This window comes from Pteropus vampyrus, unplaced genomic scaffold, assembly GCF_000151845.1.
Source record: "Pteropus vampyrus isolate Shadow unplaced genomic scaffold, Pvam_2.0 Scaffold45, whole genome shotgun sequence".
Taxonomy (NCBI): Eukaryota; Metazoa; Chordata; class Mammalia; order Chiroptera; family Pteropodidae; genus Pteropus; species Pteropus vampyrus.
The window spans coordinates 5379367-5398949 of NW_011888826.1; the positions used below are offsets into that span (position 1 = coordinate 5379367).

General features: G+C 35.7%; 1 protein-coding gene across 1 annotated transcript in view; it reads right to left on the reverse strand.

Annotated features, from left to right (window-relative positions):
• Window positions 1-19583, reverse strand: part of TOX (thymocyte selection associated high mobility group box) — a 138165-nt gene that overhangs the window by 23319 nt on the left and 95263 nt on the right. The window contains exon 4 of the mRNA XM_011359186.1: window positions 10672-10902. Coding sequence (XP_011357488.1) covers window positions 10672-10902 — 231 coding nt within the window. The remainder of the gene's footprint in view (window positions 1-10671; window positions 10903-19583) is intronic.

A 19583-nucleotide genomic window follows, 5' to 3' on the forward strand; every position in this document is an offset into this window, starting at 1 on the left:
CACACACACACACACACACACACACGATTATAAAATATAATAATATATCTCCCCAAAGACTGTGTTCTTTTACTGAAACAGATTTGGTAATAAACTAGATAAGAAGAAGATTAACAATAATAAGAATTTCCATTTTACGTAAAGCATGTGAAAGGATTTATCTGGTTTGCTTTGAGAGCGGAGGTAGTTTGCTTGAAAACATACTATTGACAGAGGTTCCCAAGGAAACCACACTCGAGTATACAAGCCATTCACATTTATATAATGGGCAGATAATTCTACAGTGCTTTCAAGTCCTGCTATATATGTACCATGCTAAATATCAAAACAAGGACAGAATTCAAAGATGACCAATTAAGTTCAATAAGTAAATCAAGGAACCGTTATGGAGTTGGCAGTTTCATCACTATTTAAAAAATTCGAGCCTTGAAGTTCTATTTTCAAAGACTCAGGAACTGGTAATGGCAGTCAAAGGCACATTTGGGAATGCAAAGGAGACCCCGAAGGGCTGACTGCATGCATGCCATGCCGCGTAGCCTACTTTGGTCATGTCCTTTCCAACAAAAACACTGAGTGACATGACTCTGTGGACACCTCATTGTGAAAAGGTAAAAACGTTCTGAAATGAACTTCAGTTTACAGAAGTTTTCATTTTTCAGAGGGAATCATCTTGAAAAGTAAAACCATCCTAAATTAGCAAAAGTACTGAAAAATGACTCGTTGCTACGCTAAAGGTCACATCACTAAGTTAAACAGAAAGGGGTTATTAGAGTTGAAAATGAAAGATTAGCAAAGTGAACACACATGGTTGCTACCATTAAGTTGATTCTTTCAAGTCTTTCGAGTGTTTTTTTTTTTAAATACCCTTTTGAAATCAGTCCTAAAGAACAAAATGTTTTTCACCATTTATTGTGTAAATGGAAGTATATTTTCATCAACGAAACTATTTTAAATTTCCCACATTTTGAATTTTACAGCAGGGAATGAGGCTTGGCTAATATTTCGTAATGCTGAGTTCAAAAACAGATCAGTACTGAAAAGAGGCACAGATCAGTACTGAAAAGAGGCTTTGGAATTAGTCAGAATAGTTAAATATAAATTACGTCTAAGGACCAAATATCTGCCAAAGTCGGCAGCAGAGATCAATTTATGGTTTCTAGTGCTGAAGGTGGTTTGGTGAGCCCAGGCTCCACTGTGAAATTCAAGATGAGAGAAATATTATTTACTCATGAATATTTTAATTAAAGCAGACGTTTTACTTAAGATAAACAAATGACTAACCTTGTCAACAGAATTATAAAGGACTCTGAAATGAATGTGCTAATTGTTCTCTCCTTTTAAGGAGGTCTTCAGCCTAGACTTTTATACTTGGCATGTTGATATAATGAAAGGCAATTATAATAAAGCAATTAAGAATTCACACAATATTATCATATAATCATTGTGCCATCTTTACTAAATTTGAAACTAAAGAAATTTAAAAGAAGTTGTTTTTTTTTCCCATAAAAAGCTTTGCTTTAAGTATAAGAGTATTCTAAATTTACTGAGCTAATTATTGGCAGTCAAATTCAAATTTTTTTTGGAAATTCACATGTGAAAACAAATAAATGCTAGTGTATGGAAAATGCCTTTGAGTAATACGATCCATGTATATTATATGCCCGGGTTCAGCCACAATCAGAAACACCAAGCTCTCCTGCTTTTTATTGATTTCTTTTTTTATTTCTAGTTTTTCCTTCAATTTCTTCTTTAAGAAATAATTTATATTTAATGACCTTAAACTGGCAACGTTTACATTTACTTTTAATACCCTAAAAATGTTTCAAGAGGATTTTTTTTCCTATAGAGACAGAAATCCTATTCAGAACTTTAAAGTATTTTACTAAATACCTTATATCTTTGATGGTAGTTTGCATTTATATGCTCCAAGCACTTCTATCATGTTTTTATTCATATGCTACTTACTCTGAGTGATCCGAAGGCAGCTAACTGGAACTACCCTTAAATTCCAAAGGTAAATATAACACACTTGGGTCCATAGCAATGCCCTAAGCATCATTTCTAAGTGGCAGTAGATAGGACAGTTTATCAGATGGCCTGACTGTAGGTCCTATCATCTTTCTTGCATTTAGTTTCCACTGGAACAGCGACTGTGTTACCACGGCGTTATCCCTTTGTTGGGCTATCAGTAGTTAACATCGCACAAAGTGTTAACGTTCCTGAAATTTGTTGATTGACAACCACAGGAGAAAGGTGGTTAACAATGTACTTCAGGCTGAATATGTGCCCGCTGGTTTCACTCGGGGATCGATGCTGTTATGGGATGCCTGACTAGCATTCAGAATGCCCTGTTTTCTACAAATGGCTCCCTATTGGCTATTGATGATTGGCTATGTGGGATCATCGCATAAGTGCCTAACTACCACTTTAAAAAAGAGTGAACTCATCACGTCACATTACGTGGATTGATGGATCCACTCTTTCCTGAATAGCTGCAGATGTTCAGAGGAAGGATGCAGAGGGCGGTCATTTCAGGAGGTATAGTTCTGTCATTGTGTTTAAAGGAGTAGTTCAGCTCGGAATTAAAATCCGAGGCAGTTTCCGCAACAGTAATTTGGAACCTCCACCTTTGAGAACTACCTAATGGTTTCAATATTACACATCCTGTATGTCTTTCTAAAATTTTAAAGGATGCTTTTTAAAAATATTCTATATTTGTTGAAAATGTCTAAAGAGAAACCTCAAATGTATGAGAGAATGATAAAAATATGTAAAAATTCCATACATAGGTGAAGTAGGGGAAATTCTTACTTTAGAACAGATATTTAAAAACCATCAGTCAAAAGTTCCTCAAAAATGTTTCAAAGCCCCTATTTATGGATGGAGAAAGGCTCCTACTTGCAGAAACCAAAGATGATGCTGACTGCCTTTGGCAATGAACGGCCCACTTCAATGATCAAGGAGGATGGGTCTGATTTATGTCAAAGTTAAGTTTGGGAAAGAAACGGTCTCTCTCTCTCAGGGAAAGACAAATATTTTAAAGATATGTGATTCATACAGTAAATATTAGTACTCAGTCGAGCTACAGAATGGCTGCCAAATGGTCTACAGCTGTTTGAAATAAAGTGCAAAGTTGGCCAGATGGGGATTTAAAAATCATAATACATCATTTATCATTTTCCTCAGCTCATCCAAACACTTTTGAATTCATCCTGTCCTAACTTAGTTATACGCTGTGGTTTGTTATTCTAAGAAAGCTACCATATCCTATCTAAAGATTGCATCTCAGTGGTTAAACTAAAACATATATAATGGCTAAACTAAAACATACGTAGACAGACATCAAATAGCAATTCTACAGAATCCATATCCTGTTCATGTAATCTAGTGATTCACTGAATCATTTTTGAAATGCTCTAAATACCAGCATGTACACATGTTTTCATAAGCTAATAATCTCTAATTGAAATCAGCAGTTCAATATCAATGACTATAATAAACTCAAATAGAAAAAAATTCTAATACAATCTGTCATTTTACTCTTTTACTCTCTGCTCTTTTCCCAAACAATCCATCCAACTCATACAAAAAAGCAAACTCTTATAAATACCATTTAATTCTTTCTTCCTTCCTTCATTTCTGCTTAGGCCCTTAGTTAATCTCCAGTTATAGTTTATTCCAACCAAGCCCTTACAGTAATAATAAGAAAAAAATATAATTCTTACAATTCTGGATTCTATTCAAACACTATAAAAAAAAGCTAAAGACATTTTTTGGCGGGGGGGGTTGACTTCAAATGTAGTTTTCTTTTCTCATTACAAATTCATATTTATAGGAAATACTTAGAAATAGTTATGTATAAGAAATGACAATTTAACCACAATTCCCTGCCATATCCTTTAGAAATTAATGTTTGCAGCTTCTTTTAATGCTGTTTTATTTAGAACAGTGAAAGGAAGTACATCAGTATTTTATATAGAACTTAGTCTTTAAACACAGTTAAACTTCATGTTGTGTAACTTGCTCGGCATTTTCTTAAGCAATCCAGAACTCAAAGAACTTTAAAAAGTAGTATTCAGAGGATTGAAAATATTATACAATGTGTGAAAAATCTTGCTATCGATTATTTTCGGGGACCATCTGAATCTGTCTAAAAGGTCTACACATTAACAGTTGTAACCTATTTCTGGAATGGTAGGTATCAGAAACAAGCTCCTTTTCTGAAAAAATGGATACAAAATATATCTGTTCATTTATTAAATGAGGATGACTTGGGCAAGTTTGATGTCATTCAATTACATTTAACAATATATTGAATGTCTGATATGTGCCTGCTGCGGTGTGAGGCACTGAAGCTATAAAATCAAAAAGAGCATTAAAAGTATGCCTCTATTAAGTGCATTTTTTATGTTAAGCACTTTACGTATATTGTGTAATTTTCTCAACAGGAATGTTGCAATGGCATTTATTACCACCATTCTACAGATCAGAAAACACAGAGTAAAATGAGTAATTATTTTCCAGAGAAGAAAATGCAGACCAAAAGGGGTAATTACTTTACCCAGTATCTTACAGCAAGATGGCAGAACCATGGTGTGAATCAAATTGATCTGGTATGAAGGTTCCATGATCATTTACTCAATGATCCTCCTAGCTTCATGAGAATACCCTAGATGCCTTTCCAAGACTCACAACTGCAGGAGTCTGCTCTCTTTTGTCCACAGCTGAAGCCCCAGCTTACAAGGCAGTGCATGGTATGTAGTAGGTGCTCATGAAATATTCATAATTGAGGGGATAGTTCCTAGTTTCAGGGTTTTCCTTCTGTGAGTCAGTATAAGCACAAATGCTCATGAAAAAGTACTAAATTGAATCTTCTGTTTTAAAATACACATCACTGGAAATAGATAATTTGATACATTGATATGCAACCCACCAACCTCACACATCTTTGCCGACGATACCTAAAGCACAACCGATGTGAATGAATTTTTTATTCAAATTCTCTCCCTACCAATATCATGGAAACTTTCAAGAGAAATGTCTGTTCCCGTTGTCTATGAGCATAGGTTATTTCTACATGGGTACTACGTATGTTTATGCTGGCATGCGATAATCCCATTTATGTACAAAGCATTCTACCTGAATTTAAGAAGTCAAATATGCTCACCATTTCATGTAATAATTTTAATTGCTCAGCTTTTTATGAATATAAAATTTTCTTTCATTCTACAGTTTATGAAATGGACAATAAAGGATGTTTCCCACATCCTTTATGTCTAATTTTAACAAATTTGGAAAACGTATGCTGTTTATAAGGAAATGAACAAGATGAACACATGTGTGAATGTTATAGTGCAACGGGATTTTAGTTAACCTTAAGTACTGTTGACGTAAAACCCAAATTTTATCATAAGATAAGGGGGAGGAAAGAAAAACCCAGTACCATCTCAGTAGTGGGTGTGTGAGCACCAATGAGGAGTAAATGATTTGATTCTGCGGGCTCAGAGGGTTTGTCAGCTGCCTCGTAAGTATAATTCTGGCTCTTCATATCCCTGCTGCTTCTAATTTAGCAGGACAGGCTCATAATTGAAGCAAATTAACTATTTACACTTGCCACTTCTACCAGGGGAAGAGGACACAGCAGCGGGAAAGAATGAGTAGGAAATTACATTCTTCCCACTTGTGTCAGATCTCTCCTTATATAAACACATTAACAGTAATTTCGTGAGGCGTCAAACATAGGAATAAATACTGAGGGATAAAATAATGAGGTGTTGCTATTGAGCGAACTGCTATGGCTAATATCCTTGAATATGAATTATGCATCCTGAAAGAAGGCATATGTTATAGTATTCAAACATTTCCCTGCAAGTGATATCTGCTCATTAGGCTCTGGATCTCGAGGTAAATCTACTCTCCTCCTCCATCGACGACGTGGCCAGCTAGCAGTTACAAAAATACACTCCCTGGGCTCCGCGGGCTGCGGTTCGACTGTACCAAACCCTGACCGGGCCTTCCACTCCATTTTTAGCCTAACAGCATATTTATTTAGTTCTTTGGCTGGAGCTTTAAAGCCATTTAATGTAATGTAAACAAGAACATTTTGTTTGTAATTTGCTAAATGTATTACAGCCCGACTGTGTCTCCAATTAGGAACTTAAGGTTCATTTAGTAATTTACATCTGGTTCTGATTTAAGGTGACTTTCCTTTTCCACTTAAGAACCGACTTTCCATAGCTAAAAAGGACCCCAGAACCCTTTACAGCTCTTTGGACCAATCCTTTCTGCTTGAAAGCTGGGCAGACTCTTTAATTTAGTAGGATTTCATTTGTTCTCTATTGTCACCGTGGACCTAGATACTGGACTTCGATGACCAGAATCAGAGAATTCAGAAATAACGGGGGTAGACAGAAAATTTAGCTGGAACCTCATAAAAAAAGATGCCGAGGATTGCTGACACTCAGGAGTGCTGATATAAAGAGTGTGATATTGTCGCGTTATTATTTTTCTCCCTCTGTAGGTTCCAGTCAGTGAAAGATAAGTAGAAAAGACCAACATCCCAGCAATACTTATGCTTTATTTCCCCCTCTCCATCTGGTGCCTTTTAAACAACTTAGTATGCTTCTGAAATGGGCTCTCCATTGTCTTACGAATCATTAGCATTTAAAACCTCCGGTTGGGATCCCAAACACAATTCTGCTCCCATTCCGGATTCAGTACCATCTTCCAAAGTATTAAAATGGAGAGATCTCTGATATGTGAAGTTTGTTCAGTGGCTTTGGTAGGAATGATTCATAAGGGAGATTTTGTGTTCCTGGAGGATTTTTATCGCTTCTTTCAGCTTCCTTTAGATTTTTCTTCTTAGAGAGATTCTTCACAGAAACCAAAGTACATATAGTTTCTCACTCACCATAGATTCTGAAAATAAAGATCTGCCCTCTGCAGTGGCTTCTTATTCCCGCCTATCCTCCACAATGAGGAAGCATGTGATATAAACACACAGCAGCTCTATTAGTCATGTTCCCTCTGGCTGGTAAGAAAACATGCAATTGTAATCTCACTAATAGCTGTTTTTCCTTAAATATTGTAATTTTCTGAGCCCCTAATAAGTCATCAATAATTTTGTCCATTTTTTCCCAGTTTGTGTTTATTTTGAAGCTGTTCATAATTGTGGGCTATTATGACAACAGGATTTTTGAACAATTTGATGCATGAAATCCTAGCCTTCTACTCAAACCAGCTGTCTGCACAATGCCACTAGCATCACGTTCTGTAACATGCACATTTGTCCTAAATTTCGAAGTTTAATGGTCCGCCTCTAATCTACTCTCGCAACATTCCTTTAAAAATACATAGCAGTATGTGTACTCCCCAATTTGAATATTAAATGAGAGTAAAATACAATTAATTTAAGTTTGAAACAGAGATATTACATTATGTTGGCACAATGAGTCAACATAAAGGGAAAGAACAGGTGGTGATACACCATAATAACACTTTTGGATATTTTGCTGAAATTCTCTTGATGCCCAAATGTGCATTCTAGGCGAGCATGTTCTCTTTGCTGGCAATTCTTGCAAATTCTAAGAGAAGGGCTGCCATATAGCAGCAAAGCAGTGGCCCATCTGATGCAAGATGCTCCCTTTTGTAAGCACGCCATCTGATTTCATTCATTAGACCCCTTCTCTGCTTGTCCCTGGGATGGGCCTGCATCCTTTGGGTATCATACATCATATGTCTTTTTAACAACTGGAATTGATTATGAAGTTGCTTTATAATATCCAATGAGTTATGGAGTCAACTACTATATAATTTCATCCTTTATTTATAAAACAAATGCTCTGGACCCCCGCCCCCCGCCCCCCGCAACTATTTTCATTAAGAGACAACACAAAGATAGACTCATTGGAAATAAAATTCAGAAGAGAAGAAGGAAAACATTTTGTCATTGCATATATATAAATTAAAAACCTTAAACATCACATCATAATCATGATTGTGCCTCCATTAGAAAGGCTTAGCCCAATTTTGAAAGGCAGAATGGGAAGATGGGAGTAATTTCCCTTTTTAACGTGAAAGTTGAAAACAATAAATGTCATATTCTCTGGATCTGTCAATACCTTATATGGCCAGATAAAAAGAAAGTGGAATATTATCTTAATATTCCCCTCTTGCTGTAATAAAAATAAAAGACCTTATTATAATAGAATTAGTGAGTAAAACCTACAGGTTTATATTTGCTGCCTTGAGAAATCACCTCACTTTCATCATAAGAACTTTATTCTTTTCCACCAGAAACGTGGGTACAAGTACTGACTTTTTATATTGATAATGTAAAGGACCATTTGTGGGCTACGGAAAACCTTTGTAGACCTCCGCCTTTTAAAACCACTAGTCTTAAAACCACATGAGTTCCTCTGGTGAATGTGGGAAATGATTTGGAAAAGTTACTTAAGGTCAGGAAAATAGATAAAAAGGAGTCAGATGGCTGGTAGTATAGGCAACTGATGTTTCTTGAAATAAAACTTTTGACAAAGTAGAAGTTAAGGGAGCTCAGATGAGCTATGGAACAACACTCCCAGCTCAGCTGCTGAGTCTGGGGCAGGGGAGGAGGCTGAGTCTTCAGAAGGGAGCTGTGTGTGTCCTCTGATGAACAGGAGTTGCTGCACAGAGTCCCTAAGGAGGGCAGTCACTTTCTGGATGTCTCCTCTGGGACATGTTATCACACAAAGTAAAAGAGTTGATAGCATTGAAGCCTAGTGCTAAGAATACACACAGGGGTTATCCAGGCAGAGAGAGAGGCATCATGGGCCGAGCAGGGAGGCAGAGTGGTGACAGAATCCAGAGAACGAGGTGGGGTTGGGATTCCTGGTGGACGTGCGCTGTTTCGCAATCAGCAATGTTCTATGGGCGGAGGGATGAAGTTACTGTACAATTGCACTGTGAATGGCCAGCACCACTCGGGAACCACACCTCAGCATTGGGACTGTGAGAGCAAATGGGTCCGAGTTAGGATCAAAACCAGTTCTAAAATCCTGAAACAATTATAGCATTTTCAATAGAGTCATAAAACACAATGTCAAATCCTCTCTTAATAGTGAGATGGGAATTTTAATCAGGTGGGCAGAGAAGGCTTCGGGGATGTATTTTCCATCCTTGAAGACGACTCTTGTGACATGGTGCTCCATGTGATAGGCCTAGGCTTTCCTATGAAGCCATTTCCTGGGGCTGGCAATCTTGAAAAGGGTGTAAGAAAACATGTAGAGATTTCTGATTGCTAAAGACAGCTTTGGGTTACAGAAAAAGGGGGGTTGGGGAGAATTAGGGGGGGCAGGTTCTACGTTTCTTTAGCAACTGGTTTTACCATTACAACTATAATTGATTTTGTAGAGTTTATTAGAAAAGAACTGTAAGTTGAGTGAAAAGTTCTAGTCATAGTAATTCTATGCACCAGCCAGGCAATCTTAAGACATATCATTGAAGGGAATGGAGACTGTCTTGTTTTCTGCCATATCTCCAGTGTCTAGAACAGTGCCTGGGACACACAGTAAAGGCTCAGCAAATATTTGTTGAATGAATAAGTGAATGAATTTAACTATCTGGCTCATTTCATAATCTGCAAAAGTTGGACAGAAGTATCTATAAGTATTGAGTAGAACAAATAAGCTAGATCATATGAAAATGGTCTTAAAAGTATAAAACACTATATACGTTATAGATGTTTATCTACATCTACAACATATAGGTACTTCTGGATGCATATAGGTTTGAGATTTTCTGTTTCTCACATACTTCTCTGGACCTGATAAGGAGAGGTAAAGTCTCAAGAATCAAATATGAAAGTAATACATCATTAATGTAATTCCGTATTCTGCAACAGCTAAAGCTGCCTATAGCTAATTGTTTCAATGATTATACTTTAATGATAATGCTTATATAATTTCTTCTCTGTGACAATGAAATTTTAGAAGGTGACAGTGGCAATCTAGTCCCTGGTTTAGAAATATGAGATCAGTGTTGCTTCTTTGTTGAGGTGGGCTATATCTATATGCTAAACTCTTGTTCTCGCTCCATGATTTCCAAGATGCTTTGGGCCAAGATGTAAAGTGTCTCATGTAGCCCTCCCTAAGCATGGACCTCAGTCCCATCACGACAATCCTTGAGAGAAGGAAATAAGTAGGCATCTGGTCCTATTTAACACAGCAGAGAAATACGGCATATGTGGGATTGAATAACACACACTGATAGCCCTTAAATTTGAGGTTCATTTAAAAAAGAGCAAAGGGGTTTTGATGACAAAAGGGTAAATAGTAAGTGCTAAACAGAGGTGTGGACAGTTTTCAAAATGCTTTTAGTATTTTTTTAGCCTTTATGATCACATTGGCAGCATTAAGGAATGATGTAATCCTGGCTGGGGTACGTAAAAGTCCTTCCAAAAGTAACTACACTATATAAACTTTAAAACAAAGGAACTAACATTGCTATTTATAGAGGAGTAATAAAAGAGTATAAAATTCTGTGAAAGTCTCCTGAAGTCTGGTTCTGATAGGCAACATTCTTAGCGTTAGTTCTAGTATCTGAATTCACCCAGTCCTCACGAGCCATTTCTTTAGAGCGGATACACTTTTTCAAATCATGCTGATTCCCACTTTATTTTACATCTTTTCTTACCTGTTTTTGCTCTTCTCCTAAACCATCCCACATTGAAGCCACAATTTTGGAAACTTCACCAAAGGTAGCATTTGGATTTTGGCCCTTGATAGCGGCCTGAGTATCACGAAAGAACAGCGCATAGGCAGACACAGGCTTCTGGGGCTCATTGGGGTCCTTCTTCTTCTTCTTTTTGGGGGTTTTTGGTTTTTTCCCCATGTCAGAGGCAGGTCGCTTCTCTCCGCCATTGACCTGAAATAAAAATAAAATCAGAATTACAGAGGAACTTAGAAAATTTGGGGACAAATCATGTCGTTGTTCTCTTTTGAGACTTACACAGATATTCATACAGATCACACAAACACACATAGACATTTCAAAGAGACATTTGGTTTTGTCGTTGTTGCTATTTCTCAGATGAAACTTCATATTTCATATAGATTTTGTATTCATCCCTCTTCTGCCTAATTTACATAGCTTTAAAATAATATGATTGATTCTTTTTATAATATTGTTATACTATTAAATATTACCCCTTCACTCTCTTTGCTTTTCCTTTCTCTCTTTCAGGAAGCTGAATGACAAGCAGCATTATAACTGTGACAGCTGCAAATTCCTCTGGCAGTAACTTTAGTATATGAATAATCTTAGTTGTTTTCTTCTGGGAAGTTTATCCTTTTCTTTCTAATTATGAACCATGGTGGGTAACATGTCCAATAAATAAAGTTGAGTGGCTTTTGATGTTGCACTTAGGTCTATATGATGCTTCCGGGAAAACTTAGCAATGCTCATGGTTTAGAGAATGACATAATTTGGACTCTGAATCAGTGCTGTCCAACAGAACTTTCTGCAATGAGGGGGAAGTTCTATAGTCTGCACAATTAGGTATAGTAGTGGCCACTGCCACAGGTAACTAATGAGCATGTAAAATGCAGCTAACATGAATAAGAAATGATATTTTATATTTTATTTAATTTTAATTGCTTTAAATTTAAATAGCTACATGTGGCTCGTGGCTACCATATTGGAGAGTAAATCTCTGGAAACCATATTCTAAAATCTAGATATTTCTAAAACAATTTTATACTCAATTGAAAAATAGATTCTATTTTCTCATTGGCCTCATTTCTTCTACTGCAAACCAGTCACAGTGCCATTTTGTGATGTTCTTTAAAACTTTCAAATACTATTCAAATGTTAATTATAACATGGTAGAAGCTTCAAAAAAATTCACTGAATGAATGGAAAGAAATGACCTTAATACTGATTTGTGATGCCATATGGTCACAGTTTAAAAGATATGCCTAAGAACCAAAAAGACAGGAAAATGGCTAAGTGAATTGTCTTTTGTAAGAAAGCTATTTAAGAGATTATCATTTTAAAATTGTCTATCGAAGCAAATCAAACAACCCCATGGAGACAGGGTGCGCTGAACTGAGCTGACAAGCTAACGTAAATTAACACTAGGAGATAACTTCCCCAGGATGGATCTGATAGGTGAGCCTGTCAGAGGGCTAGCAGGCCCTGACCTGAGTTGATACTGGTCAAACCTGTATAATAGTTCTTCACTAAACATGTAGGCAAATATGACCTATAAGAGTGATTCTCAAATATGGCTGCACAATAGAATCATCTAGGAAACTTTTAAATAATATCCAGATGTCCAAACTGTTTTTACGCTACTCTGATTAAATCAGAATGACTAGGAGTCTGGGACACTGGCCTTAGTCTATTTCTCCAACTGGCATTTAAATACTTAAGAGATAAAACAAACAAGCTAACTTTCCCTTTGCCCTAAGGCTACTTATAGCCATATCTTTCTTCACTTTACAACCAAACTTTACCAGGCGATTGTCATGCTGGCTGTACGCAGCTTCTGCAATTCACTTCAGTGTGCCTTCCCATCACTATGCTCTCAGTAAGGTCACCAAGGGCCACATAAATCTAACGGACTTTTTAGATTTCCCCTGACTTGATTTTTCACTGTGAGTGTCTTCCCTTCCAAGGATTCCATTTCCCCTCATAGCACATGTCAAACTTGTACTCATACAATAATTTATGTAATTTAATCTTCTTCAGTTCCACAGTGTAAGCATCATGAGAAGAGGTCTACTTCTAGTTTTGCTGACTAGCAGTTAATCATGGTTCCTGACACATAGTAAGTGCTTAACATTTGTTATAATAATAATAATAAAAATAATAACAAAATAATAATACAGTTCAAAGAATGAGTGAATCCAAACGCAAATGGTTTCTGTTCAGGAACTCAAGGCTAACTAATTTACCTGAGTACTTTAGGACAATAAGAGAATATGTGGGAAGACAGAAAACATGGATGGATTTTTAAAAAGTGTTTGACTTGTTAATAGTAATTTCTCTGGGCTATAAACCTGTCTTTAGGATTTCCTTCTTTGTATTTTTTGTAATTTCCAAATTTTGTAAACATGACCATTCCTATAGTCATAGCAATAAAATGTTTACTAAGAAAAAAAATAAAGAGTCAAGAAAGTCCACAATGAGGAAAATTAAAAACAGAGCGATCATGTTATGAGGTTGCATTTCACCAAGAATTGGGAATATTTAGAAACAGAGACCGAAGTGTAAGGAAATGAATGCTTCTCCATAGGGAACACTTAGCTAGACTCATTTTAAATTATAGTTAAAAAACTAATGATCTGACACATTGAAATCTCCATGATTGCAGATTATATGAATCTTTTGGAAAATAATCAAATATCATTCATAAAAATAAATTTCCTATGATGCAATGTAAATATTCTTATTAAAAGATTTCCACAAATTATTTAGTTTCCCTCCTCCATTGTCCAGAATTGTGTTTGAACTGTGGACCTTCATGCTTCTTTTCTTTTTAAATTGGTATTTGGACAGTAGGGTGCAAGTTTTAGATCCACTGGATGTATGATGCCTGGCTGTAACAGAAAGGAGGACAGTTATCCTTTTGTGTTCGATGGACAACATGGCCCTACTTTCTAGGGATGACCCGAGGCGGCAGGAGAACCTGTTACTGCCAGTTAGAAGCTCTTAGTATCAAGTGCAGGAAAACCACAAATTATCATTTAGAGGCAATGTATAGCAATCACGTAGGAAACTCTAAATAATTCCATGCAACCAATCAATTCAGTTCATTGTCTAGAGGCTTTCCCTATGTTCCTGATTTGTCCTGTAGGGTTAGCCAGATGCAGTCTTTTTCAATCTCAGGGTTTCATTTAGTGGAAGCAGCAGTTTATGACTTCTGCCTCCACATTTCCAAGGCTCAGGAGATACCATTTATGTGTTTTGGAGCATAACCCTGGAGCTTCAACTGTATCTCTGGTTGAGCACCTGAGAGACACTGAGCTGTGGAGCTGGGGCGTCATCCCCCATTACGACCAGACTACCAGCCAGTCTCATAACATTACATCAGCTTTGCCTTTGCCGTGCCTGAAAGTGAGAGCGTATTGATATGCCTTCCTTTTAAGTACTCATGTGAACCTCAGTTTTAATGATCTGCCATGCAAGAAAACTAGCAACTGAGAAGACCAATCTAAAGAGTACACATAAAATATTAATTTCCCAAGATTCGCCGCCTTTCCATCTGTAATTAAACCAGATCACTAAAAATATATTTTTGGATCATAATATTCTGACCACTTATAGAATTGCCCTCATAGAAATGAACTATGATTTAAGACAATGCCCTTTTATGAAAGGCTGATATAAGAGGAGAACATAAAAACTATGTATGAAAGATTCTTATTTTAAAAAAAAAAAACGTTTTGAAGGGACTCGTTTATTATGTGGCTCAATGTTCCTTGTATAAAGCCTTGCTGGGTTTGTACAGTACCTTCGCTTTCATTTTAGGATGCACTGTAAGGGAATGATCACTCCCTGTTGTGCTTTGGCGTCTGCCGTACCCATGTGCTTGGATGGTGCCAAGCCATGGGTAAGGCTGCCTGCCGCGGGACCACTGGGCATCACCTCCTAATCTGTGGGGGTCTAATTTTTATTTTGCATTTTTTCTTATCTTTAGGAGGGTACAGGAGTAAGCTGCTATTTCAGGTTTTGTATAATAAACTGAGACTTTGTAAGGCCTACTTTCTGGAGGTAGTTCCATCACATATTTGAAAAATACACGGTCATTGTTTATATGTAAGCCTTCCCTGAAGAAAAAAATGTTGCTGTAATTGAGATTCACATTACATGCCAGTAATGAATTGTGTAACAAAAATCTGTTGTTTTTTTTTTTTTTTGACCACTAAATATTTGGAATGAACATAGTGATGATGAATATGATTATGATGGAAAAATTAGCCAAATGGATTTGTAACATGTCTCTGGACTTTAATTTTAAGTATTGTCTGGATCCTGAGTTCTTACTTAGATGAATGAAAGTTTATAATTTCATGTCCTAATTGTCAAAGAGGCCCCGACTTCTAAAGTCTAGAGCAGCACTGTCTCATAGAATTCTCTGAAAAGATGGAAATGTTCTCTGCACTGTTTGAAAGCATAGCCACTAGCCACATGTGGTTATAGGGCACATTTGGTTACTGCTGCTGAGGAATTAAATTTTTATTTAATTTTAATTAGTTAGAATTAAATGTACACAGGCATCCATGACTAGTGGCTACTGTACTGGATAGTATGGCACTGTGTATTGGGCATTGTTCTAGAGTACACTATTTTTAAAGTTACTAGGGTTCTAAGACTGGAAAGTTAAATTTAATTCTGACATCATAATTTTTAGAATAAAGACGAAACCATGTAATGCAAAAATATAAATCCCACAATGACAAGCACATGGAAAGTAAGGACTAGCTCCTGTGAAGCTTGCCATCCTCACAGCATCACTCTGGTATCATAAGTGCAGTGGATCATCACACATTTCCACTCCTTTATCCTACAGTGTGGGGCTGAGGCTTAGAATTACAAGACACAGGACATTTAAGACACATATAAAAGTTGTATGAAAATTACACCAACTAAGAACATGGCTGCATTGAAGCCCAAATTATAATCCTGATCACCCATAGACTTATTTCCTATCCTATCCAATTAAAGCATTAATGATTAAATAAATACATACACAAATACATAAAAAATATACTCTCAGGTAAGCTTCACACAGAAGCGTGTGTTTAATGTAACTTACTTGGAAACATACATTTATTTCTAAAACCCCTACAGGTATCCTTAGGTTTTTGTAATCCACCTCCTCTCATGTCTTACTGCTTAATTACAGTGATGTATTTACTTATTTATCACAAGAAAACAATAATTTTTCACTTTAAAAAAGCATGTGTTAATGGTATGGCTTAGATAATGCCTGTTAAGAATACAGAGCACAGGAGTTAAGACTCTCAAGGAAAGAGAATCACTGATGTTGAAATGTCCCTGGAGAAGTTAGAAATGTCTATAAGCATATTTAAAATAAACTGCCGCGGTCCCACAGCCTGTAATGGAGCTGGGAGAGCTGTTTAATGCACACTATCTTGCAGTAATCGCTGTAGTTTAAAATAGATTTTAATCAAGCACCATCTGCATAATAGGCTGAACAAACAACACAGAACTCTACTTATAACTCTTATCATATAAAGTAAATATTATAAAATCTTCGCCATGAAAACAGGGCATATCACAGCACTTTTTGTGATGGTATTGTTTCTGTAAGTGAAAAATTTTGCTACTTAAATTCATTCTCTTTTCTTTCTAAACAATGCCACCTAAAAGCCCCTTATGAGAATAATTTCAAATAAACTTGGAAAGTAAGTCATCTAGTTACTGTGAAATCAGCAAGGCTGTACTACTTCTTTCATTTTACAATCAGGCTTATTATTATCATTAATAATAATGGTACATTCAATGACTCAAAACATCAACTACAGAAAAAAATATATAAAATGCTATACTTTTGAAATGATTCATAAGTATGAGGCATTGTATCTGTATCATAGTTTGTAAAGCAAATCCATTTTTAAAAATCCTTGATTCTGTCAAACATAGCTGAGTATTGTTTTAGGACGAGCTAGGCTAAGACATTCGGTAGCCTTATGTAGGATGAAAAAATTGGGCTACTGTCTGGAAAAATCACTTTAAAGTGAGGAAGAGTCAATTGTAATTATATACATCTATTTGTTATATTTATGAATTTTGTTGGATTCATTTGGCCTTTTCTAACTTTTCCTGTCTGTGCCATTAGGTTTACTTCTTGCTGTTTTGGATAGAGGGTTTTTCCTGCCTTAAAAGAATGCACCAGCTGTTGAGACACGGTCCCACTGAATAAAATGCCAGGTGTCTATGTTTAGCCTCACTTTATTTTTATTCCATGAATTAATCAAATATGCGCATTTACCTAGGGTATAAATCACCTAACAACATACACACCTTGAAAATACTGTCCTAGTATAATTTAGTTACTTAAATGAATTTTAGGAACAATTATCTGAAATTGAGTACTAACTAGCTGTTTGACTGAATTTTATTATTTTCCCCAGAACTACTTTGTTATGTTCAGGCTTAACCAATGGGATACTTTAAATTTGATAAATGAAGAATATATATTTTTTCTATTGCTGGGAAATAAAGGCTTCTTTAAAAATATCATACATATTATAGCATGAGGAGTGTTGAACAATTGTATAATAAACACGGTTCAATGTGCAAAACACCAGACTTCGAAGCCTCAATCTTAAGTTTTGTGTCTTATTGCTAGATAATTTGACTTGACATTTGGTGCTAACACTGCTTGATTTCACTTAATGTTTATAAAAACCTGTCTGCTTATCATTTTTATTTGGTTTCAGGAATCTTCTTGCCTTCAGAACAGTGGTAAACAAAAAGTAGTTTTTTAAAAAAGAAAAGACTAGTGACTTGTCCTATTTGCTTTAAGGAAAACAACAACAACAACAACACTTCTCGTTCACTCCAGAATGGCAAAGCACATGCATTGAGAAACTAGCTAATTAGTAAGAAACTCTTAAAAACAAACTTTTTAAGTGAAAGCAGGAACCCAGATAAGTAAGCAAAGTACTGAAGACAGATTTTATCTTGAAGATAGTTGTTGAATTTGGTGAAATTGAGTCAAAGGCATAGTAGATAGAAGATAAAACTCATTGCTGGCTGAAAGTGGGGTATTAAAAAGAGAGCTTCTGTTAAAGTCAGAATGGAAAAGAATTAGACTCTCAGAACAAAAGAGAAATAAAATGATTTCTCTTACATGTGTCTTCTTAAGACCTGAAAGGATAATACTAAATGGAGAGGGGGGAAATGTCTTTTGTGATAATTCACAAACAGCATTTTTAAGGATTTAACCCTGAATTCATGCTACTTGGATAATTTTTAAAAAGTGTAAGGCAAGAGTTGCTCTAGATTGTAAGGGTCCAAGATACTTGGTAGAAGCAAACACAAATCATCTTTAGAGGAATCCACTTTCAAACCAGGTCTATCTAACAGAAGTCTCCTAAAGTTCTCATCAACATCAGCTCTCATTCCAAAAGCAAAAAAGCAAAATGAAACAAGGTATTAAGACCAAAAACCCCAGCAACTACAGACACTAGAATCGGACCCCAAACAACTTCACGTATTGAAAGTAGCAAATGCTTAAAGGAACAAAAGAGGTTAAGTATATGGATCAAGAGCAAACAACTAAAGAAAAGTCCAAACAAATCTGAGAAACAGATAAAACTGGAAATATAAAATAACTGTAATTAAAGCCTCAATAGATCAGCTTTAGTTTCAGACCTGATATTGCTCAAGAGAGAATTATGAACTATGAAATTGATATAAATAAATTAATCAGAATGTAATACAGAGGGGCAAGAAAATGGATAATATAAAAGAATCATGAAGGACAGGGAAAAGTATAGCATATCTTATCAGAATTACAGCATAAGAAGGGAACAAGAATAGGGTAGAGGAAATATCTGAAAAACAATAATGGCTGAAAATTTCCCAGAACTGATGAAAAACAGAAATATTTAATTTCAGGATAAATTTAAAGAAACCCACAGACATCATGGTGAACCCGAAGGACACCAAAGGCAAGAGAAGATCTTAAAATTGGTTAGAGTAAGGGAAGATTACTTTCAAAGGAAAGACAGTGATGTAATAGAATTCTCAAAAGCATAATCAAAATCAGGACTCAATGAAGTAATATAATACCTTCATAATAATTGAAGAGAATCAATGTCAATCTAAAATTCTATACTTAGTGAAAGTACTTTTTAAGGTAATTATGGTCCCAATAGATCCTCACGAAAGAAAAATTTAAAGGCATAGGGAAAATAATGGGAATAAATCTAAAGGAAAAAATACACTAAAATAATAAAAACAATGTTTCTTGAAGTTTGTTTATTCAGTGACAGAAATTAAATTATCATTAAAATAAACAACAGCAATAACTGTCCTAGTATAAATTGGAAGGAGAGTGTTTGGAGTCAAAGTTAATGTTAGAAGAGTAAAGATACTGAACAGTGTTAGACTTTTATGTGTTTGTGTGCCAGCGGTAGCTACTAAATAGACAGAAAGAGTATACAATTTCCAACCTTAAAATGGGAAATTATGGAATGAGAAAAATAAAACCATCTTAAAGAGGGTAAGAAAGAGAAAAAGAAACATAGAACATGTGGGAAAAATAGAACATAATATACTTAAATGGTGAAATAAACTCAAATATTTTAGTACTTAAGTTAATGTAAATGAAGTCAGTTTCATTTAAAAGTAAAAGATTATCTAACCAAGTGCAATTTACAAGAGACATATATAAAACTTAAGGCTACTTTAAGCAGAAGGGTTGAAAGTAAAAGAATGGAAATATATAAATTGTGATTCTTAGCCCATAATTCCCTTAAAGGGAAAACTGTGCTAAAAATATAGTCGTAATGCCAGATACTTTAAGTGTCTTAAAGTGTGTGTTGTATTACAAGTACTGGATTATA